The sequence below is a fragment of the Hemicordylus capensis genome, chromosome 5 (assembly GCF_027244095.1).
Source record: "Hemicordylus capensis ecotype Gifberg chromosome 5, rHemCap1.1.pri, whole genome shotgun sequence".
NCBI classification, from domain to species: Eukaryota; Metazoa; Chordata; class Lepidosauria; order Squamata; family Cordylidae; genus Hemicordylus; species Hemicordylus capensis.
In genome coordinates this window covers 248,147,341-248,171,111 of record NC_069661.1, presented here as the reverse complement: position 1 = coordinate 248,171,111, position 23,771 = coordinate 248,147,341, and the positions used below count along the sequence as shown (strand labels likewise).

General features: G+C 41.9%; 1 protein-coding gene across 29 annotated transcripts in view; it reads left to right on the top strand.

Annotated features, from left to right (window-relative positions):
- Positions 1 to 23,771, top strand: part of CELF2 (CUGBP Elav-like family member 2) — a 914,911-nt gene that overhangs the window by 826,220 nt on the left and 64,920 nt on the right. For 17 of the 29 annotated variants that reach the window (XM_053253977.1, XM_053253957.1, XM_053253956.1 and 14 more), the window contains 5 exons: positions 2,576 to 2,605; positions 6,856 to 6,935; positions 16,140 to 16,298; positions 20,620 to 20,703; positions 20,819 to 20,882. In XM_053253977.1, coding sequence (XP_053109952.1) covers positions 2,576 to 2,605; positions 6,856 to 6,935; positions 16,140 to 16,298; positions 20,620 to 20,703; positions 20,819 to 20,882 — 417 coding nt within the window. The remainder of the gene's footprint in view (positions 1 to 2,575; positions 2,606 to 6,855; positions 6,936 to 16,139; positions 16,299 to 20,619; positions 20,704 to 20,818; positions 20,883 to 23,771) is intronic. The other 12 variants (XM_053253973.1, XM_053253970.1, XM_053253968.1 and 9 more) reach the window with 3 other exon arrangements.

Here is a 23,771-nt window from a genome sequence, read left to right as displayed (position 1 = left end):
TAGCTTTAGTCATCTTCAGAATCCAATTTCTGACCAGGGACCCCAACATGTTCAGAATCCAATTTCTGAACATGGCCAGAAAGTGTAAGTCCGAATTTCAAGACCAAAGTTGTATAAACAACAAGCATCTGGGTGTGATCAGCTCCCAGTTCTTTTGCTTCTCACCTCCAAGTGTATCCTTGTGTGGTTTTCCATTCATTCCATTTTCAGTGATGATCTCCACACCCAGTTTAAGGACCTCTGTGGCTTTTTCTGTCACATTTGACCTTGTCAAGCATACCTTTCCCCTCAAATGTCTCTCCTGAATAGAAGTTTAATTAAAACTTTAATAAGTCCGGATGAAGGCATTTTTAAAAAAATACTTCCAGTTTGCACCTTGAAGCATGAGATTTGATTGGCCCAATCTTAATGTGCATAACCACAAACATCAGTGGCCAGGAGGCTGCTGGGCTACCCTCTGTATCTCTGTCTCAAGTGATGGATCAGAGCTGTAGCTCTTTCAGGGGTTGCAGTATTTAAATTTATTTATTTCTCTTTCCCTATTTTGTAGGCTCAGGGAAACTTGCAGCATCCAAAATGCACCCCACCCTTAGTGGCTATTTGCCCCAAACCCTAAACTGCACTTTGAAGCTTTTGCTTAGCTCAGGTCTTCTTCGAATGATAGAGGAAAGTGACAATACCCTTAAGCAACTGCTGTTGAACATTAATACTTGGACTAGAAGTATCCTCCGCCACAGTACATGACACTTTACAAAAGAACAGGAGCAAAAATCCCTGCCCCGAGAAGCTGACAATCTACATTTAGATAGGATGAAGCAAACAGAAGGAGTGGTGCAAGAGAAGGGTGACCAGGTACAGATTCGAGCAAGGTGGTACAGCCGCAGAGAGGGTGCAGAGTGGGCTTGGAGGTGACTGGGGAAACGAGATGTGATTTAGGATCCCAGGGGAAACAGCCAGGAGTTGGCAATGTGGCAGAAACTCAGCTGGAAGAGAAGGGGCAGGCTAGGATGCATGGTAAGCAAGAAACAAGCAATGTAAAAGAGGGACAAGGAAATGGAGAATAGTGAGCAGAATGGCCAAAGACAAAAATGAGTTATCAGCTCTGTTCTGTGGAAGTGAGGGGTGTCATTTGGGAGAGGAGAATTTTGTGGGCCAGGGGTTTCTTCCTTTGCTCATTGTGGCTGGGAACATCTGGGGACTCGGGTTTAAGAATCCTTGGTGCGGACCCTTCTGGTTTCTGAGATCATCTCTGCTTTCTTATTGCCCCCACTCCACACCACTGTGCCTCAGTACAGATCTATGAAATGTCATCTGTGGACTGGAGTTCTAACTCTGCAGAATATAGTTTGATCCAGAAAATCTATTTTATTCATCCCAGAGGGGAGTGAACAATGTGTACCCCATTTCATTCACAAACTAGTGTGTTAGTATGAATTGGCCCTTTCCACAAAATGTTTTTCTTCAGAAGCAATCAGTTTGTTTATTCAGATGAGGGTGGGGCACTGATCTGAGCAAAAATACCATTACTGCCAATATTCACAACAGCGAAATCTTCCCTGCTAAGGTGGGATTTTTAAAAGGGCAATGGGCTTGGGGTAGTGGATGTGGGCAGTAATCCATTTTTATCTTGGTAAGAACACAAGGATATGATATTGTTTCACTAATTCTTGTCAGAAGGGCTGCTTAGTGCAAAGTCTCTTAGTTCTTCACTGCTGGGTTGAAATTGTGTAAAATGCATAAACTGTTCCTTACTGGTGCTCTTTGTCATTTTACATGCTGCTTATGCTTTTGTGCCTCGGTTGGGTAATGACCAGATCAACATATGCTCTTAGTACTAAGAAAGCCAAGAGAAGGGAGAACAGAACTGCAGGTGACCCCAGGGGCTGGTGCTGAAACAACATATCCCATGTCGAGTTCTGCCCATTCTCCCTGTCATGTTCATTCATTCAAGATTTCCTCTGCCACATCCCACCCTTGCTCCGCATTATTGGTTGCTACTGTAGAGATGGGGAAATAACACAAATAAGTCCAACTAAATATTACAGGGAGACATGCAGAGTACTCCGCATGGGGCTGCTGCTTGGTAGCTAGCCCATGCACAGGAACACAGGTAGTTCTGCAGTGGGTGAAATGATATTTTATAAACAAGAACAATCGAGTTTTTGTATGCAAACCAACTCAACTAGGAAGGTACTTGTGAAATCTCATGGACATCACTTGAAAGTGGCCAGAGAAACTATTTCCTCAACCATCTCCCACTACTGATCCTTCCCAAGACAGGTTTAGATCTTCCAGTGAATACAGTAGTCATTTAAAAAGAGACACCAAGCAGCAGAGAGCAAGCCACAAGAACTGGGGAGAGGGGCTGGGGAGCGGGGGAGAGAGTGGATTTTTGTCCTGGTAACCTGGGAACTGCTGTATCTGAAACTTTATTTTGTGGTGACTAGAGCATCTGATACACTGTGGATAAGAAAATGAAAGATGGAGAGTCCTTGTTTATCTGCTTATAATGAGTAATGTTTTAAAGACAGATGACTTTGAGACTGATGGTAAATTTGGACCTCTTTAATTTTAGTGCACAGCCTCAATATGGAATCTAGCCGAGGTACTGTAGACCATTTACCATTTTATTTCTGCACCTATTTGCCTAAGATGCTGTATGAAAAGTTGTTTGTTTTAAATAATTTTGAATTGTCTCCCCACCCCCCCACCCTGCAAAAAATTGTTCCCTGGATAATGACTACAAGAGCCCATCATAGTTAAAACATCTGTTAAACTGTTAAAATAGCATCATTTTGCTCTGTCAGAAAAAATAATAATTTCCTTGTTAATAATTCTGGTGTTCAAAATTGATACTGCTATGTTATGGAGTTCAGGCTGCAATCTTATGCATACTTACTTGAGAGTAAGCCCCATTGAACATAGTAGGACTTATTGCCAAGGAAATATGCTTAGGATTGCACTGTAAATCTTTGGAAAATATTGATATTCCTTGTGTTGAAGGCTGATTTGTTTAGTAATGCAAAGCACTAGACAATGCAATTGTATATGCAATTTTCATGAGTCAATGTCATAGTCGCTTTGGATTAAGGCAGAAGTTTCTTTTAGGTCTGGTGTACTGCATAGATGTAGTACTTGTTCAAACCATAGTTTCCAGATCAGGATCCAGCCTCAGCAATGCATACCCTTCCAGCCATTCACCAAAGCAGTTCCTCCTCCTTTCTTGTATTTGCCTTGACTATGGCATCACGATAAGAGGGGACCCCCCTTAATCAGGAGATTTGCACACCTTGGTTAAGAAGGAACCTGGTTAGCAATAAAGGGCCAAATCAGATCATGCTTTCTCCTTAATGTAGCCTGTTGTGTAGAGGACAGCAAGTGCACACCTGCTCACCCAGTCCATCTATCACACTACCAACATCCCTGCACATCTGCACAGAGATACAGTGTTTGAATATGGCATACATGTGTAAAATCAAATGAACATGGGCCAGAATTGTGCAATGGATTCCCCGGGGGGGGGGAACAATCAGTTGGGCAGGACTGGAATACACACATTGGATTTCACACACGTTCTAGTATTGTGCAGGGATGTCCAAGGTGGGCTGATGTGCCAGGTGGGCATGGAAGGCAGGCACTCAGTCGCTTCCATCCATAACATGAGTTAGTTCAAGGGGGAAATGTAATCTGATCTGGCCTGTGCTTAGCCGTCAGTCCACCCTGTCAGCACCCCGCTCACAGTTAGAGTGTCGTTCATCTCAAAAGGTAAACCATGATGGTGGGCGCTTCTGTGATTGTGAGGCATGGGCCTATCTCTTCAGACAAATGCCGCTCTAACCATAGACACGGCACTGACAAAGATGATGGATAGCAACGGTGTGGGCCTTCTGGTCCCATTTGAGATGCTCTAGCCATGTACAGCACTTTTGTATGCAGGTGTACCTCAGTATACATGGGGGTTCCGTTCCTCGCCTACTACCACACGTAATGAAACGGTGAATGGGTCATTGTGCTATGGAAATGTGGGAGCGGGGGTGCTAGGTTCTCGGAAGGTCAAAAATCATGGTCAAGTAGACTATGTCAACTGGATCACCTTTATCCACACACCCATTGACACTCTCAAAGAACTCCAAAAGGTTGGTGAGGCAAGATTTACCTTTGCAGAAGCCACGCTGATTCTCCTTCCGCAGGGCCTGCTCTTCTGTATGCTTAACAATTTTATTTTTAAGAATGTTAAATGTTTAAGAGAAACAAAGAAAAGGAAGGAAGGCATTTGTTCCAGAGAGTGGAGGAAGGCACACACATTCCTGTGGCTGGTTCCGATTTTCAAGCCATGGTTTGCATCTAGATTGGACCGTTCTGTGGTTCAATTAAAATGTTAATTCAGTCTTGACTTGATATTCTTACCGGGTAGGCACCAAGAAAAGCAAAAAACAAAGCAAGAGGTGTTGAGATTCACAAATTGATTTCCATAAAACAAACAGCTTGCCTATAAAATGTATGCTTTGTTCTGCTCATTGGCCACAGGGACAACCATGTGAAAAACTTTTTTAAAAATCCAAAAGCTAGGCTGTCTTTATCCTTCTTGCATCAGCTCTGTAATGGCAATGTGCTTCAGCCACTGTGTATTTAGGTTTGCTTCCTTTGGAATCCTTTTAAAGTCATAGCAGTGATGATGATGATGATGATGATGATGATGATGATGATTGGAAGAAGTTGAATGGATGTTGCTATTTTGTTTTTCTCATTTAAGCCAGTTTCAAACAGTGCAAAGCTAAAAGAGCTAAATATCAATGCAGTTTTAAAGTCATTAGAGATCACAAGCAAAATGAGCTCATGGCTGCGTTTGCTAAGTGTTCTGTATGTCACAGTATTGCCATGAAATTACCTTGAATCTGCATTATTCCACAGCCTTTCCCCCACTAACATGAGGACTAAAACGCAAACTCTGAATGGGAATCTTCTTTATTCACTAAAAGGACAAACAAGTCAGGCAGCACAAAAGTTGACTTCCGTATTCCTGATTTTCCTACACATCATGCAACTTCACTCCCAAACTCCACCCCCGCAAAAAAACCCCTCTATTATTTGGCTGTTGACTTTGGCTGTTGCCACCATAAGTCAAGAATCTGACATTCCTTCCATCTTGCACACACTTTCATATCAGCATGGAATATTTGTTCTAGGAGAATCAGTTGCACCCAAACTCTTAGCTTCTGAAAAATGTTATCAGTTTCATTGAGGAGGTTTATTCAACAGCTCACCACAGTTATCAGTTCTATAGCTTGAATATGTGAAATTGCAAGGATGTACTCTTCACATAATGGCTCTTCACCTAGACATTACCTGAGAATGAGAGCCAACTTGGGAGGTGAAAAGTCAATCCTGGGTTGGTTATCACTTGCCATGTCATGTGATAGCTGCCGTTTGAACATATGAAAACTCCCTTTGCCTCACTAAATATAATTTAACTCGTGTTGAAAAAGCGCTGTGAAGAACATGAGGTTGATGCTCACTATCTGTTTGGTGAATACCGTATTGTGCGGGGCCTAATTTTGGCCAGTGACTCTGTAGTGATTTGAGCAAAATCCAACCCTGCGACCAAAAATCCAACTCTGCCATTTGTCCCATGCTCAGATTACATATGCAGATCTTATCTGCCCCACCCACATGACTTCCATATTCATTTATATGGAGAAAGCATTATATGGAGTTGCATTCATTTGTGTGCAATCTGCTTCTGCCATTGGAACAAGTGAGGCAACTGACATATTCAGGATTGTTCTTGGATTAGGGCAAGAGCTTTTAGGTCATTTAACTATGTGAATACTTATGTTCTCAGCATTTGGTAGGGGTGGATAATGGTTTTAAACCAATATTTTATTTTTGATGAGCAAAAAATCCATACATGGTGGGGATAGATTAGAATAGACAGGTGATAGGTTCCAGTGTTAATTAAAGAAGCAACTCCCATAGTCTGCATCTCCCTCAGGTCCATACAACTGTTACAGTCTCCTGTTGTGTGCCCAACTTGTATATCTGATTGTCTGAGTAGGAGGAGATGGACAAGTTCTCATTCTAATGTCACAAGATGCATGAGCAAGCTGGATGTGGAAGCAATGATATCATGTTTGAAATGATTTCATGGTGGTGTTTCTTAAATTAATATCCAAAACCACTTGAGTGCCATTGAACTGAGCTTGGAATCCTGACAGTCATAGCGAAGCTTTGCTTACTTACTAAAGTGGCAGGCCTTTTTGGCATATGTGAAGGTCCCACTGATTTTCAAGAAGGCAAGGTCAGTGCACAATTGCTGCCTCAGTGCTTTGCTTCATTTCTGCCACCATAGTTTTTCCTGGGTCACTGATCAATGCTTAAACCTTAATTTGGCAATTAATCCAATACTGGCATGAAACTAGTGGTCTTTTAATTGTGATTTTAAATAAATACCTTTAAACATCAATAAATAACTTTTAAAGATACATTATTAATGACTCAGAAAGAAGTCAAAACAGTTTTGTCTATTTTGCACCCCGTGGCTTAGATGAGTGAAAAATTCCGCAGATGTTTTTTATCACCCAAATTCAGCATTTTCACTCCCTCCTTTCTTTCTTTCTCTCTTTCACTCTCTATTTCCCCCCTTCTCCAATCTATGGTCAGATTAGCAAATCCACTCTGCTGAGCCAAATAAAATAGAGGAGTGGTTTTGTTTTTTTTGTTTTTAATTTTATGTACTACAGAGAACAGTGTCGTCCTGTGGCCGTTCTCGTAGATTGTGTTGGTTTAACAAGCGTCCAACCCTTTTGTCTTGTTGTTTTTTTGTCTTTCCTGCTCCCTGTCCCCTTGTTCCCACAGGCTGTGCGTTTGTCACGTTTTCGACAAGGGCAATGGCACAGAATGCAATCAAAGCCATGCACCAGTCTCAGACCATGGAGGTACAGTACTGTATCATCTGCCCTTTCTTTGTTTTCTTTGTGCAAATGATTGGGAATGGTCAAGCCATGCTCTCCTGGAGAAGATCAGATGCATGACAATCACAGACTTAAACTTCCACTGACTCCCTCTGTCTCTTTGTTTCCCCATCTCAGTGACACTGACTTCCCTTAATTGTCTGAGAACATGGGATGATCTCGCTGTTATTATTTCACAATATGGTGGCATTCAACAGAAAATAAAATCAAACGTTGAAATACCACTTGGTCGTCTGGCAACGTATATATTTGGCACACTGAATTATGCTTTATATGTTTTTAAAACAGCCCATGCTCTCCAGGCCACCCGTTATAAATCCAAACTGGCCAAGCGACATGAAGGAGGTGGGCAGATGTTTTCTCTGCATACGAGCATCCATTATTCCAAATAGCCAATAAAAATTCAAATTATCTCAGGATCCCACAACTTGCTAAGCTCTCCATGAGAGAGCCAACTTTGATTCCATCTTTGGCTTGTATTTGTGAGAGACCCAATATTTAAATTGACTTACCTAATCAGGGTAATTTTTTTTTAGTCTGTGATTTTTGTCATGGTGTTTCAGAATTTTGCACAAAAAAGCCTCATGAGTCAACTATGTCTTAATCTGGATCTTCTAATTTAATCATTTGAGAGTGCATGTTATATTGTATCCTGTATACTGTATCTGTGTATTGATGACTTCCTCTGAAGCAGCATTTTGATGTAATGTGCACTTGTTTTGTGCTTTTTTAATTTTCTGTATTCTCCTTTCTTTTGAAATGAGGATCATTTCCTTGAATAACATTTTTTCCTTTTGCAATGCTCTACCCTCCCGAAGCATGCTAGGTACTAAAAAAAAAAAAATCAACATCATTGTGTCCATGTCATTGAACTGCTTTGTGTAATGAGCAAAGACAAAATTAGAATTGTGAATGTGCATGGAACTGTCACTGTCTTCTGTATTCTCCAGAAATATTGATATTGGCATTGCAAAGCTATTGTCTTTCCATTAGCTCCTGACTTTAGTAGATATTATTTTGATATTTTATAATCAATGTGTTTTTCTTTTCAGTGCTATGCATTATTAGCCATTGAGAATATACATTATTAGATGTGACTCTGCCACAGAAAGAAATCCCAATTATCTGCACTAGTAATTAACCTTTAAATATAAATATGCCTGTGTTAATATGAGAAACCTAGAATGTTACAGTTGCAAGGGATCTTGGAGGTCATCTAGTCCAACACCCTGCCTAATTCAGGAAACATAAAACATGATTTTAAAAATATATATCTCTTTGCATTCAGTAAGAAACATTTGCTTCTTTTCCATGCCATGCCTCTTATAATATTAGCAAACACATCTCATTGTGTTTTGCATTGTTTACTTATAGAATTTTTTATAATTTTTTTTACTAATATAATGCATTTCTTGAACTCAACTTTGTTTGAAAGGTGTTTAATAGAATTATGTTAGAACCTCAGAGGTGTGAAAGCAATTTGTAACCAACCTTTTCTAATTTTCTTGAACCTTCTGGCAGTTCTAGAAGAAACTCAGCTAGAAAATTCAGAGGGCATTGTATCATGTTTTTGGTGCGGTCTGGATTACTGCATCCTCCTACTCATTTCAGTCTTTGGCTGAGGTGGCAAAGTCAATGCCCCAATGGCCTGATGCATAGCTTTAATGTAAGTAACTGCGGCCAATGAACCGTGCTCCTAGGATCGTATCTCTGAGGTTCTGTAAGCAATACATGGGTCTTCTGAGCTATACCTTGCTCTACAAGATGGTCTGTTGAATTGATGCATTGTTTAGACTTGACAATATGCTTATTCATCACAATCAAGCCCTGTAATTCTGCTGATCTCAGTGGAGGTTCCTTGTATGAGCAGGTACACCAAGTCCTGTCCCACACAAGTACTTCTTCAGGAAGTTGCTACTCTAGCACACTATAGTGTGAGAGGGCTCTTAAACATGCAGTCTTGATCATGGAGAATGGCATCAGAACTGAAGTCAACATTGCCTTCAGTGCTGGAATGGAAGTCAGTAATAGTTCAGCACAGGCATTAGGTATAGAGCAAAACGTTTTTTTCTCCGTTGCAAAGCAATATCACTAGGGATATTCCCATATTATGTTTTGCCCAGGTTATCTTGAGCTTTACATGTCTTGGGAGTGTTAGCAATTAACCAAAGGGTTCTCCAGTCAAATAAATCTTTGGCAGTCTTTGGCTGGAGACAGCCACATGTACAAAGAGTGCCTTTATGGGTCTTTCATGTGTACAAAGAGTGCCCTTATGAGACAGAAATGTCCTTGTGGATCTTTTTTATTTCCTTTTTCCAGATCAAGGGGTTGCATCATTTTTGATGTGGAAGCACAGAAACAAGGAGTATGAATGAGTCATGTTTCGGCTTTCCCTCTTTCCAGGGGTAAGGGGTGGAGATGTAGGATTCTCTTCCTTTGCACATTATCAGAGAAGCATGACACAGTCACATTTCCTGTTTCAGTGCTTCCCTATAATATGCAAAGCTGCCCTCAGGTACACTCATTCAGCACAGCCAACTCCGCCAGTCTCTTAGCACCTGCACATGCCCACCACCTAACCACACAGCATATATTTGTGATCTGGCATTGCTCCAGTGGAAATCAGAAAGTATGGGGAGTGAACATAACTCTGTAGGAGATTACCTGTTTTGACTGCAGACTGTCTCAGGTTCAATCCCTGGCGTTGCTAGTTAAAGGAGCTCAAGTAGCAGGGAAAGATTTTTCCCTGCCTGAGACTCTGGAAATCTGCAGCCCATCAGAGCAGACCATACTGAGCTAGAAACATCAGTCTTCTGACTCCATATGAGGCAGCTTCAAACAGGAATAGATTAAAGGGCCATATAGTCTGTCACTGTATGAAAGCATATACCTGCTGAAAGGAACACTGTATGAAACATTCCTGCTGGAAGGAACATAAGAAGCCATCTTGTACTAAGTCAGACCCTTGGTCCATCTAGCTTAGAGAGGAGAGCTGGTCTTGTGGTACCAAGCATGACTTGTCCCCTTAGCTAAGCAGGGTCCACCCTGGTTGCATATGAAAGGGAGACTAGAAATGTGAGCACTGTAAGATATTCCCCTTAGGGGATGGAGCCACTCTGGGAAGAGCAGAAGGTTTCAAGTTCCCTCTCTGGCTTCTTCAAGATAGGACAAGATTTTTTTTTTATAGGACAAGATTTTTTATTGAACCAACAAACTACCAAAGCATACAGTACGTTGCAGAAGAGCAGAAGGTTCCAAGTTCCCTCCCTGGCTTCTCCAAGATAGGGCTGAGAGAGATTCCTGCCTGCAACCTTGGAGAAGCCGCTGCCTGTCTGTGAAGACAACACTGAGTTAGATAGACCAATGGTCAGACTCAGTATTTGGCAGCTTCCTATGTTGCTGTGTTCCAGTATTGTCTACAAAGATTGGTAGTAGCTTCTGCAAGGTTTCAGGCAGGAGTCTTTCCGAGTACTTCCTGGAGATGCCAGGGAGCATCTCTAGAGGGATCTACTGGGACCTTCTGCAAATGAAGCAGATGCTTTATCACTGAGCTATGATCCTATCCTCAGAGGTGGCATACATGAGTCTCCCATCCAGGCACTAACCACACCAAGAACTGCTTAGCTTCAGCCAGCTGGCTGTATCATATGCCCTTACACCATGCTCTGGATCCCAGAGAGGTGCTTCTAGCTATGCTTCTGAAGGTGGTCCTAGCTGATGACCACTGATGTCTTCATCAAATCTGGGAGAACCTGACCATACCTTTAAAAAGATATGCTTTTCCCTTTCAGATTGCTTCTGTCTGAAGTTTCTCTCTCTCCAAGCAATGTTCAAAGGTGTGTTGCCATTTTTAGGGTTGGTCCTGGGCAGTTTGGTTCAAATTCAAAGTGAATTTGAACCAAACCCCCGGTCCACAAACCCGTACATTAGAACCGGCTGGCAGTTCTGTTTGTGCGGGGTGAACCGGTTCGGCCTGTTTCAACCCAGTAGGGATGCCTGTAAAAGGGAATCTGGAAAGGATTCCCTTTTACAACCACTGGGGAACCCCTAGCTCTAAAAGGGGGTTGAAAGACCAGGCAGGGGGCAAACGAGAGGGCAGGCTTGTGGCAGCTGCTCTAAGCCCCACTGATGCTCCTGCTCAGCAGCAGGGGCTAGCAGGGGCCTGTTTCCAGCCTCTGTGCATGCGCTGCTGGGGGGGGTTGGGCGGGGCCTAGAGGAGTGGCTTCCAGCCCACTGCAGCAGCAAGCTGCCCCCTTGCCCGCCCCACCACCTGCCCTTTCAACCCCCTTTTAGAGTTAGGAATCCCGCTATGCTTGTAAAGGGGAATCCTTGCCTGGTTCCCCTTTACAAGCATCCTGAACCAGTTTGAACTCAGACCTTTTTTTGGGGGGGGGCAGGCTGGTTCAAGCTCGAACCGGTGGAATTGGGCCATTTCGAATTGCACTGGGTTTGATTTGCACCAGTTCTGCACATCCCTAGCAATTTTTCTATTACTTCCTCTCTTAACTTCAGACATGGGTGTGAAAACTGAGAATACACCAATGTTATTTAAAGTACCTCATAAGTGGCTTTCAGTAGACAACTGAAGGGAAAAGTACATAGGCTGCTTCTGACAGAGAGAAAGACAGAGACAGATGAAAACCACAGAGCAATGAAATAGGAAAATGCCTGCTCATCTTAAGATAGTGAATGAGTTTGGGGAGAAAGGAAAAGTATATTGGTTTAGGTCAATATACTGTTATGTTTTCCCCTCCTTAGTTATTTATGTCAATGCTATTATAGTAAATAGTTGACTTTCAATAGCTAATATTAAACCTGGACACTCAACCAGAAACTATAGTGCCCCTGGGCACTTTGATTTCATGTTTAATGCAAAGAAAATTCAAATAGAAGAGTATATATTATGCAATCAGGTGAAATAGTGATGTTATTTTCTTCCTCTGATTTCATTATCTTCACTTCTCCAACACACACCACTAAGACATATTTTCAGTACAAGCAGAAAATCCAAAATGATGGGAACAACAATATTTGGACAATCTAGTGTCTCCTGAAAGTAACAGCTTCTCAGATTGTTAGTTATACTCCTATGTTCTGTATCCACATTTTTTTAGAAAGCTGTGATCACCATCACATTTCAGTCTCATCTATATCTATCCAAATAGATATATATAGATATGAGGTTATGTTCAAACACTACGTTAGATGGAGACACTAATTTTCTTTTTTTTTATCTTGGAAGAAATTAGTTACAGCAATAACCATTCTTTTCTCATACAAAGCCACTTTGCTATGTATGATTTCAATCTTTGTGATGTTTGTTCTCTTGAAATTGCTGCCCTGATAAAATATGAAGCAGACAGGAGGAAAACAAAGAATTATAGATTCATAAAATGTTGCAATATTGTTTTATACAATTTACTGCCAGTTAAACATTCATAAATACAATATCGGCTGCCATGTGGAGCTCGGAGCTGCAAGATTGTAGACTAGAACTGCTATCTCATATTCATGCCCTTGAAATTTATTTCTGCTTCTTTTGAAAGAGATTTTAAGAGTTTCATTCATATGTGTATGGGGAGCATGTAGTAAACTGCTTCGCGTCTCCTATGAAATCCTACATGAAATGGAATCCAAATTTGTCACGTTGCTTATTTTGTCATTTAAGCTGGAGAAAAGTAGTCTCCATCTAGAGGGTTATGCCCCTTATACAGCATAAAAAGAAGATATGTTTACATGAATGTTTAAAATAACTTGGAGGGAAGCAATGATGGTGCCAAGACAACTCCTCTGTAATCTTTACAGATAATTCCTCCATCATCTCTGTGCACCTGGCTGTTTTTTGCTCTTGAAACGAAAGAAGGGGAAGGAAAAGAAAAATGACAAGCACCAATAAATTGAAAACAGAAGAAGAAGGGGGAAATTCCCAAGGTGCTGATGGAATTATTCAATATGTTTTTATTGATACACTTTCATTAAATAGTTCATTGTTGCCTTACGTGTTTCGAGCCAATGCTCTTCTTCGGAAGCAATTCTAAGGTAGCTAAAATCAATTGCAATTTTTGTGTGTGATTAATCTGAATAATTCCATCAGCACCTTGGGAGTTTTCCCCTTCTTTTTCTGTTTTTGATTTTTACTCTCCCCAGAAAGACCCCACACACACACACACACACACAATGAATTAAACAATAAAGGAGGTGGAATACTGTTATTCAAGGGTGCAATCTAGAACTTGATATAATGCGGACTGTACCCCAAATGATCCATTTCTAAGTGTGATCATTTGAAAGCCGGTGTATGAATGGGTTGTCTTTGCACAAGATACGTTATTATCACAGTCTATCTCATCATTTTATTATTCCAAAAATTCAGTTCTACTGTGGAATTCTTCAGAGGAAAATCCACATCCAATTTATTTATTTATTTGTGGCAACAAAGTACAGAAATCCTCAAAAAAGACACTTTGCTCAATCCTAAAGAGGTTTGCTAGAAGTAAGTTCTGCTTCATTCAACCAAGTACACTGATAGAGTGATGCCAGTGGGAGCCCTCAGGGCAAATAGCAGTCACTAGGGGGTGGGATCCAGGACCATGGTGGGGGCAAAGGATTCAATCCCTCTCTCCCCATGCCCTGGTCCCAGACTTGAATGTGGGCCCCCACAGCTGTTCTTTAATCAAACAAAAGTGAAGTGCATCATAATGTGTGCCACAATGTGTATTTTGGCCTTGGATTTGCAAAAGCAATCATTGTTCAAACGCAAACCACATCAAAATTTCAAGTCGTCTACAAAGAAAAGGAAGGCATTTTAGCTTGTATGATCTTTCGGACTTATAATATGATTTTTAGGTGGGATTCAAGGTGGAATTGATCTTAAGGCTAGTGCTGAAGTGAGTTTGGGGTTCAGTTTAATCTGAACATGGCAGATATTCACTCAAGTTGCCATTGTTTTTCCAACAATAAAGAAGAAACATGGTTTTAATTCGTCTGACATTTCATCACAAATCTGTAGAGATACCAGGAAAGATGTCCCAAAAAAACCCACCAAAAGACCCTGAAGTCAGGCACAGAGTCCTCCATTTGAAGAAGTCCCAACAGGTTAGCCTGAATCACCGAGATTAGAATCAGAACGACAGGAGCAGCCAAGACGTGGCACTCCAGAAATTCCTATAGGCCATGGAAAGTGTTTGGTAGTACATGGCCAGGTGGTTTAAAGAAATGAGTCACATGAAGATCACACTACGTACAATACAGTTAGTCACACTAGTGTTGAGACCACACAGATCTAAATGTGAAGTCCACCACCTACTACGATCATGTGCAACAACCTATGATCTTGCAAAGGCTTAAATAGAAGCCGTAACAACATTTCAGGTAGAATGCATACTCTTGAACATAGATCCAGACTAACAAAATGCTGGTGCTGTTAATGCTGCACAACCCTCAAAGAAATATATTCTGGAGTCACAGGGGGCTTTAGAGGAAAGGGGAAATCAATGAAAATCACCCTTCCCCTGTAATGTGCATGTAGCATCACTGCATCAGCACTTGCTGGTCTGGATGTTGGTCAACGTTGCCACCTCTTATCTTGGACACTGCAAGCATACTTTTAAATCTCCCAGTGCAGCAGGAGAAGACAGCCACTGCTCCTCCTGCCAGTGTTGTCACCTGCACAGTCTTTTCAGCTACTCTCCTCCCTTTTGTTCTGTGTAGCATACTTGAAATCCTCAGTACAGCAGGTGAGGGAGGCATACGGACTCTCTGTGGACAGAACAGATGGACACAGCAGTGGCTACTTTATTATTTGCTGCTGCATTGGGAGAGAAGGTGTGTGCCCAAGGTGAGAGGTGGCCATTTACTTGCTGGACATTCATTCATTTTAGTGGGCTTTTGATAGAAGTCATCTGTAGATTATATTCCTATTCCTTCCTTCCTATCTATCTATCTATCTATCTATCTGATTTTTATATCGGGTTAATTTTAACAACCCAGTCCAAAATCTACCTTCTTGGAATGAATGGCACAAGTGTCTTTAAGGCTAGGTATTATTGTGCAAATAAAACTAGAAAAAAATCTATTCTGCTCTTCATCTTGCTTTTGCTTGGGGGAAGGGGTCATTACTCAAAGCCAACAAGATACAAGGACGAATCCTTTCTTAAAATGAAAGGCTGAGGCTAAAGGTGCTGTGAATGCACTCTCAAGGCATATATATATATATGAATTAATTTAGGTGTGACTGTGGCATAGCAGCAGATTGGAAAGCTGCTATGCTATAGCCATTTGTCTGGCTGCTCTGCCCGAGGGAGGGAGGGCTGTAGGGTGCTCGAGGAGAAAGAGCATCAGCAGCACTGGAAGGAAATGGCAGGGGGGAGGTAGGAAGAGAGACGTGTGCGTATCTCTTTTGCAACAGAATTATGGAGAACACCGAGCGTCTCTTTTCTACAGCTTTCTATTTGTTTACAGTCTTCCTGATGATGATTTATTGAGATATATTGAGCGTAATAAAGGGATTATTTGTGTGCTTCTTTAGCACTTACTCCTCTTCCTTCATGCCCACATAGGGGCCACCTCTCTCTTGTATTTCCCATGCCAGCAGCAGTGGTAGTGTCCGAATAAGCTCAGGCAAGTGGGATGTCTCGTGAGCACTGCTCCTCTCCTTGCATGTAGGGAACTTGCTTACTGCTGCTGCCGCCACCGTCTCCTCCTTGGAAAGAAAGCACCCGGCCGCATCAGCCTCATCTCGCTGAGGTGTGAGATGCTTCATCTCCCCAAAGGAGAAAGTGGTAGCAACACAACAGCCAGCCAAGTGCTTCCAAGTCGCTGCTATGCTGCAATCACATGTTATGGGAGTGATGAGCTCAAAGAATGTCCACAACCTTTTGTGCCACTTCTCAAGACATAGTCCATCGTTCCAAAGCAAGGCTGATGCTGACAGTAAAAAGCATTTTTATGTTCTGTCTTAAAGGATATACCAAGTCTTTGGAACCATCCTCTCTTAACTGCTGAGTCGCAAAGATATCAAAACTTTTGCACACCTTTACATGAGTCATATAACCCATTAAAATAAGAAGATAGGTCACTCCAGATTTTTTTTAAAAAATAACTCCTTGGGGAAAGGCTCATGTAAAAGTGTGCTAGAATGAATTTTCCCCCCAATCTGTCCAATCGCAGGGCTGTTCTTCACCAATAGTCGTGAAGTTTGCTGATACCCAAAAGGACAAGGAGCAGAGACGTTTACAACAGCAGCTGGCACAACAGATGCAACAGCTCAACACTGCCACCTGGGGGAATCTTACAGGTCTTGGAGGACTTACGCCACAGTACCTGGCTGTAAGTAATCATCAGATTTGATTGCAAGCACTTTCAAAGCAAACTGTGATATTTACCTTAGCAGAACATGCTTTGGGCATAGCAAATTGACAGCACAAAGTACGACTGCTGTTCAGTAGCAGTGGAATTGAGTGTAAAGGCTACATGTACTTCAGTTGTCCAGTTTTACAGGCACAGCCCCTACAATCTGGTCCCTCTCCCTGATAATTTGCCACCCTTGTTTTGTCCCTCATTTTTGCCTTTTTATGTTGTTTTATTAAAGTATAAGTTACCCCTCTCCAGTCCCTAGCAGTCTCAGCCAAAACAACAAAACACCATCTTGCCTTTTAAATCAGTGGGGGACAGACTATTGCAGAGCAAATGAATGCAACACCACAGCAGATGGAATAGAACCTGAAACTATGACTATCAAGGAGGAGAAAGTGTTTGGGCAATTGTCTTTGGTATGCCCACATAGGTGTTTTATGTCTCTCTTTTCATCTGTGTTGAGTGTTGGACGGTGTGGGGATAAGACTGAATGGAAGTTTGGGGGAAATGAGCCACACCCATTTTGTCAAATTTAAGAAGCTGTGTTTCAAAATCTAAATCTGAATTTTAAAAGATATCTTTTTTACAAATACATCATTTTTAGGTGAAGTGGGTGCATGTGCACAGACATGTATGGGTCAATACTCAGCTCTGTTTAATATCTTTGCTATGCCATAGCTTGACTGTGATTTTTAAAAGAATCAAAAAGCATCGAGACTAATGCTCTAAATGGAGCCAGCGTGGTGTAGTGGTTAGAGTGCTGGACTAGGACCGGGGAGACCCGAGTTCAAATCCCCATTCAGCCCTGATACTAGCTGGGTGACTCTGGGCCAGTCACTTCTCTCTCAGCCTAGCTTACTTCACAGGGTTGTTGTGAAAGAGAAACTTAAGTATGTAGTACATCGCTCTGGGCTCCTTGGAGGAAGAGCGGGACATAAATGTAATCATCATCATCATTATCATCATCCTTGCATTAGAGCATTGTCAGCATGCAACTATTTTCCCAATACCCCCCTTCCCTCTGCTGCCTTGATGTATGTCCCTGAGGGTCCCCTAGACTCGTGGACATATTTTCAGGGATAGTCGTGGGAAGCAGAGATTATAGGCAATGTTCTAACATGAGGACAGCATTAATCTGGATGCTCCTCACCAAATTCTGCTTAGTTTTCTCCCTTATGCATTGATTGATTGATTGATTAAGTGCCATCAAGTCAGTGTCGACTGCTAGCAACCACATAGATAGATTATGCATTTAGATTTAGATCGATTTAGATTTTGAAACATAGCCTGTTAAATTTGACAAAATGGGTGTGGCTCATTTACCCCAAACTTCCATTCAGTCTTACCCCGTTATGCATAGCAGTTCCTTTCTTTTAAAGAACCCTTTCAGAAAAATCAAAAGATATTGGAAATCCCCAAGTAAGTCCTCATTCTATTTAATTTTTGGAACCCAGAACACTTCTACTGAAAACCAGTATGTTTCAGAGATTCTGTTCATTTTGAAATGTTCTTTGCCATCATGCCACTCTATATATGACTATCACGCCCCCGCCCCCCCCGCCCCCGGCATGCTAAATTAAGTTAATTTTACCAGACAAGGTCCACTTTGCACTACAAACATTATTTTTTCCAGTCAGTTATAAAACCAACATTTCTTTGGGTTTTGTGAGGAAAAGGAACAATTTGTTTGAAAAATCAATGGGGAAAATTAACTTGCTCACTTTCTGTAATGCAAGGATATTAAGTGATTGATGCATGGGGCGGTTCTTAATTTGCCTTCTGGCCTCTGAGGGCTACAAACTCGTGTGTGTTTGTGTGTGTGCTTAACACATGTACCTGCAGCAGGAACCTGGGCAATCTGGCTTCTTTGCACATGTACCTGCATTATACAGGTATGTTTGACTGAAAGCAAGTGATCACTACATATACAATGTGCATGTTACAAAGACTTCATGCACAGAAGTATTTTGTCATAGCCATAGATAATTCCATGGAAGTAGCCGGCAATCTTCATTTGATGGTCAGGTCAGACAGATTGATTTATTATATATATATATATATATATATATATATATATATATATATATATACACACACACACACACACACACACACACACACACACACACACACACACAGAGGGTTGTATCCAAAGAAAGATAGTCCTGATTAAATCTAAGTTTTATTAACTATTAAGTATGTTTTAAACTGCATTTTTATTGTGGAATTGTGACCTTGTAAGCGGCTTTGCGAGGCTTAAAAGGTAGGGTAGTATAAAGAAGTCCCTTTGCAATTGACGGGACTTTATGTCCCTCACAACTAACTGAGGCCAGTGAGGGGGAAGAAAGGCGGGGGATGAAGATAAGGCAGAGGATAAGGCAGCAAAAGCGGCAGTATTCCTAGGACAGCTTCCAGGCCAGCTCCAGAGGCCAGCAAGGGGGCAGAGCATATGAGGGGGCATTGCATTCACCTCCAGCAGTGAACGACAATGAGCTGGCACTGAATGCCACACCAGCACAAAGGAATGATGGCATATGCATTCATTTAACATGTGTCCTTTACATGAAAAAATTATATGTGAATTGTTAACGAGATTCTTTGTACACTGCATTTTTCTGGGAATATCCACGTGGATGTTCATTTAAAGAAAATCCAGTGTTGCAAAGGTCAGCACTGGCCATGATATACACTGTAGAACAATACAGGACTAGATCAACTACTGAGCTATAGAGCTAGGACCAATTTTTAACTCTGTCCTTTACAAAGAAAATAACATTTCTACACTATAAGGTAAACTAATCTACATTGTGTGCCAAGAAGAGCAGAGTTTGCTGCCCGCTATAAATATGAGTTTGCATATTCGTTTTCACTTTGCATCATTCATCCTAAGGAGGGACAAAGAGATAGGGAGGGCACTGGAGCCTACCACCCCCAGCCACTGGAAATAGCCTCTCTCCCTAGCCCTCTGGCTAGGGAGAGTTAACTAGGCATTATTTCCACCAGTAAGAACTAGAAATTTTATGTTAAAAGAACATAGACTACACAAAGCCCTGTATGTATTCATACCTCTCAAATGGCAATTGTCTAGGAATGGAGGCAGCCTAGAGCGAGATTCCTTTATACTCCTCCCTGCACTTCAGATTGTAGCAGATGTTCCTTTATTATTTCAACAGGGGCAATTGTAGCTAAACTAAAAATGTTGTAAAATGGTTTGGCAATATCTTTGTAGAGGTTCAACTTTTCATTGGTTCAGGAGGCAGCTTCTTGATGGAGAGTTCTGTGTCTCTTGAAAGCCTGTACAGCTATGTCCAATAAAATGTTGGTCCTATGAAAGATGTTGCCTCATCTTACTCTGTGTGCCTCTTCATATAACCTAAAGGCAGTATGTAAAACACGACTAGCGAGGGATTCTTACAGTACTGGTAGACTGATCAGCACAATGAGTAGAACACAACCACACAGAGTGCTATGTGCGTGCAATGGGAATAGTAAGGCAGAGGTTTCTGGCTCTATATGTGCATCTGTGACCGAGGCCTGGTTCACACAAGCATGTATATCACTGGATTTTTCTGCACTTGATGTCTGCAACTGAAAATGTGACCTGCCTCCATTGAAAAGTCTTGCATTTGATGTGATATAAGGTGATGCAAAATTTCTGCCCAGGGTGTTCCGCTTGTGATGGCCAATTCATACATGCACGTCATCACTTGATATTGCAAGTAGTGAACATGCATGTGTGGGCCAGCCTTTAAGTACTGGCCACTGAATGTGTGACCTGTCTCTGCCGAAATGCAGTGCATAAGTGGCGATGACCCCATCACACATTGGAAGTCACCACTTGAGGCCGTAATCATCAAGTGATGGACATGCATAAACATAGTCCACTGTGTGGTTGCTTTGGGGTGCCTGGATGAATGGAGCTATATGGGGAGAGTGGGACCCATAGGCTAGAGAGGTCCCCAAATATTCTTCAACACAGGGCCTTCCTGCTCTTTGATTCAGCATTGCTTTCTGGCCTGTGAAATAATATAAAATTGTGTGCTCATGTGAATATTTGCCAGCAAAGGATGCCAAAGAAATAAGCCTAGTCTGTTTTAAGTGAGGAGGTGGGAAATGGGCTGTGATTGACAGAGATGAGTTATGGTAACTACTAGACTGCAGAGGGCAATGATTAGTCACGCTACGTCGGGCTGAAATAGATTTAACACCTGGCTGTTAAAAAGAGTAAATTGATTAATTGTTTTAAAGCAGCAATGTTATTGAGTTTCCCCAGTGTCTGTGTGTTTCTTAATAGAGATTAGACATTAATATGGATTTACAGCATCGACTCTGGGGACCTTCATTCCAACACCAGGCAGAAGCAAGAGACTGTATAAATGTAAAGGAAACTATAAGTATCCCAAATTTAATTTGATTCAGATAATTTTGCTTTAATCTTAACTTGTTGCGTTATTAACCTCATTAATGTTGTTGTTCTTGTTATTAATTTTCAGCTTCTGCAGCAGGCAACCTCCTCCAGTAACTTGGGTGCCTTCAGCGGCATTCAACAAATGGCTGGTGAGTCGTGGCTTTGTTGTTAATGTGTCTATTCTTTTGGTCAGCTGTGTTCTGTCCTCTCAAGCCCTTCATCAGCCATTTAATTTAAGCATGCAGCCATAGCTTAAATTTCTGGCTGCAGCCCCCAGAAGCTGTGAAGCAACAATGAGCAGCGCATCTGAGCATGTCCAGAGTGCCTTTTCTGCAAGACTGAGTGATCATAAACAGCTCCTATGTTGGGATTAAAGGGAAAAGCTTCTTAAAACCGGATTTTAAATATGTTTACTCAAAAAGTTCCACTTAGTTCAGTGCTGCTTCCTGTTGGGAATGCTTTGCTTTACAGTCTTAGCTGGAGTTTGGAGTTTGCAAAGGAGGCTTGAATTCTGAAAACATTTGTTTTAGAAAGTGATGTCTGAGGTTGAGAACATGTAGGCAAGCCAGGGGTTGACACAGAACATGCACTCCACAGAGAGACCTGTGTGATACATCTTTGTTGGATTCACAGTTTATATGTTTTGGTGTTCACTTAACACATCCTGAGCATACGACAAACACTGGAAAGTATAGAATGGTCCTAAGCTTTCTTTGGTGGAAGTCACATGCCAGTTGTTCACATGAAGCAGCAATCTTTCCACCGGTCTGCCTCCTTCTATCCCTTCTTCATTGTGGGAGGGTGGGGAGGAATGCTAATGACTCGGTCGGATTCCCAATGTATAGCTCAGGAGCTGACCAGAAGAAAGACTTCCCCTTCTGGTCCAGCCCTTAGGTCGCTCTAGGCCAAGCCACCACACAACCCATAATAAGCTTGTGGAATTCTCTGCCACAAGATGTGGTGACAGCCAACAACCTGGATGGCTTTAAGAGGAGCTTGGATAATTTCATGGAGGAGAGGTCTATCAATGGCTACTAGTCAGAGGGCCACCTCCAGCCTCAGAGGCAGGATGCCTCTGAATAGTGCCAGTTGCAGGGGAGTAACAGCAAGAGAGAGGGCATGCTCTCAACTCCTGCCTGTGGCTTCCAGCGGCATCTGGTGGGCCACTGTGTGAAACAGGATGCTTGAGCAGATGGGCCTTGGGCCCAATCCAGCAGGGCTTTTCTTATGTGGTGCATCTGGACAGCAGAATGAGCCATAAACTGGCACCCAGCACAGCTACCTGTTCACCTCTCCCCACCTCTTCCTCCTCCTCCTGCACTGGGCCCAACAAGGTGCCCCTTGAGGGTGAGGCAGCTTTTTTGGAGCCCAAAAGCTGTTCTTGTTTCTTTGTGCATAGTGGCTCACCAACAGCAAGGTTCCATTTTTAATCTCCAGCGAGCCCTTTGGGGGTCTCCCCTGCAACCCAATTAATGATAGCCCTGGATGATTTTGAATCAAAGGAGCCGCTATAAAAATGTTGTGACAGTCTTCACAGAACCTAAGATTATGGGACCTGTGTTTTTTTGATAAAGGTTTGTTGGCTTCCTTTTCTAATCACTGAAAATTAACTTCGTGCCTTTTAAACGTCAGCAGAACCTAGCCTGTAACACTACAAAGCAGAGGGCCGAGGGTTTCACTTGAAAGGATGTAATAGTTTGGTCCAAGGGTGGGGAGAAAAAGCCCAAAGGAAATAGCAAAAGAGCAAGAAAGACAAAGGATAAGTCTAAAACATATTTGAAAGGCAGTTAGTTGGACTGTTCCTCAGTAATGAGCTGCATGCTAGTCGGAACTGATGTACAGTGATTAACAAAAGGTTGTCCCTGCTGGGTGACCTCCCATGCTGGTTTCCTAACTTAACATGATGCGAGAGAAGGCAGCACATCTCAGCACAGATGTACATTATGCCCTGTTGTGCAAAAGTGTAAAAAGCTTTCTCCCCGCTCTCCTTGCCTGAAAATTTCGTTTCTCACAAAAGCACAGCCCCCTCCTCTGCCGCCATCACCATCAAATTGACATGTTCATTTATTTTTAATTATGCTCTGACTAAATCAGCAAATTAGTGGTGCTTTCCTCCAGCCTTGCAACACCGAAAGGGCTTAAGCTATCCATACGTCGTCTTTGTGTTTCCGTCTCCTTCTTCTTTTTATTAACACTTGGCTTTTGAATGGATCTTGAAGTATGCCTATGAAAAAGAGATGAGCTACTCCCCATAGGCTCAGCGTGCTTCATCCTTACAATATGCCATTATTGCACTGGCACCAGAGACTAATGCAGAACCCACTGTCTGACAATATAAATTGGCCCACAGATGACAATATCTCTGAGTTATTTTCTCTGGCTCAGATCCGTTGGCAAGCACTTGCAGCTTCTATTATGTTACAGTTGTAATCTAGCAAGGTTTTTTTTTTTTTTCCCTTCCCTCATCAAAAATATATCTTAATATGATAAACAACATTTTCACAGTTGGTATTTTTTGGAACTGGCTTTGAGCTTTAAGGGCTGCTGGTAATATTCCACTTTGGTTAGCTACAGAGTGAACGAAGGAAAGGAGAAACCAAAGAAAGCAAGCATGTCGAGAGATTTCTCTGTATGACATGAATACAGTCTGCAATTGTGTTGTTGAAGTTATGGTCCATTGATAGAACTGCCTGGCCCCACATGCTGCTGCAATCTCTATCAGTTAACCACTAGCAGCCTCTTGAGAGGATCCTGAGAGCCACTTTGAACGCCAATTTACAATATGGAGCCCACTTTTATTGTATGATTTTTTTTAACATTCCAAAGAATGTATTCCTATGCATCTCTCATGATAAAATGGACACCCTGAGGCTGTCCTGTCCATCAATATGTTATCTCAATATGTCATTATCAATATGTTAGGAAAAACTCAAAATATTCGGAATCAGCATAACATCATTAAAATTGTCAAAACTGAACTCCATCAAAAGTGCCAAATGTGCCCTTATCAAAGTCCTGCCTAGCAGCTCCCCTGAAAA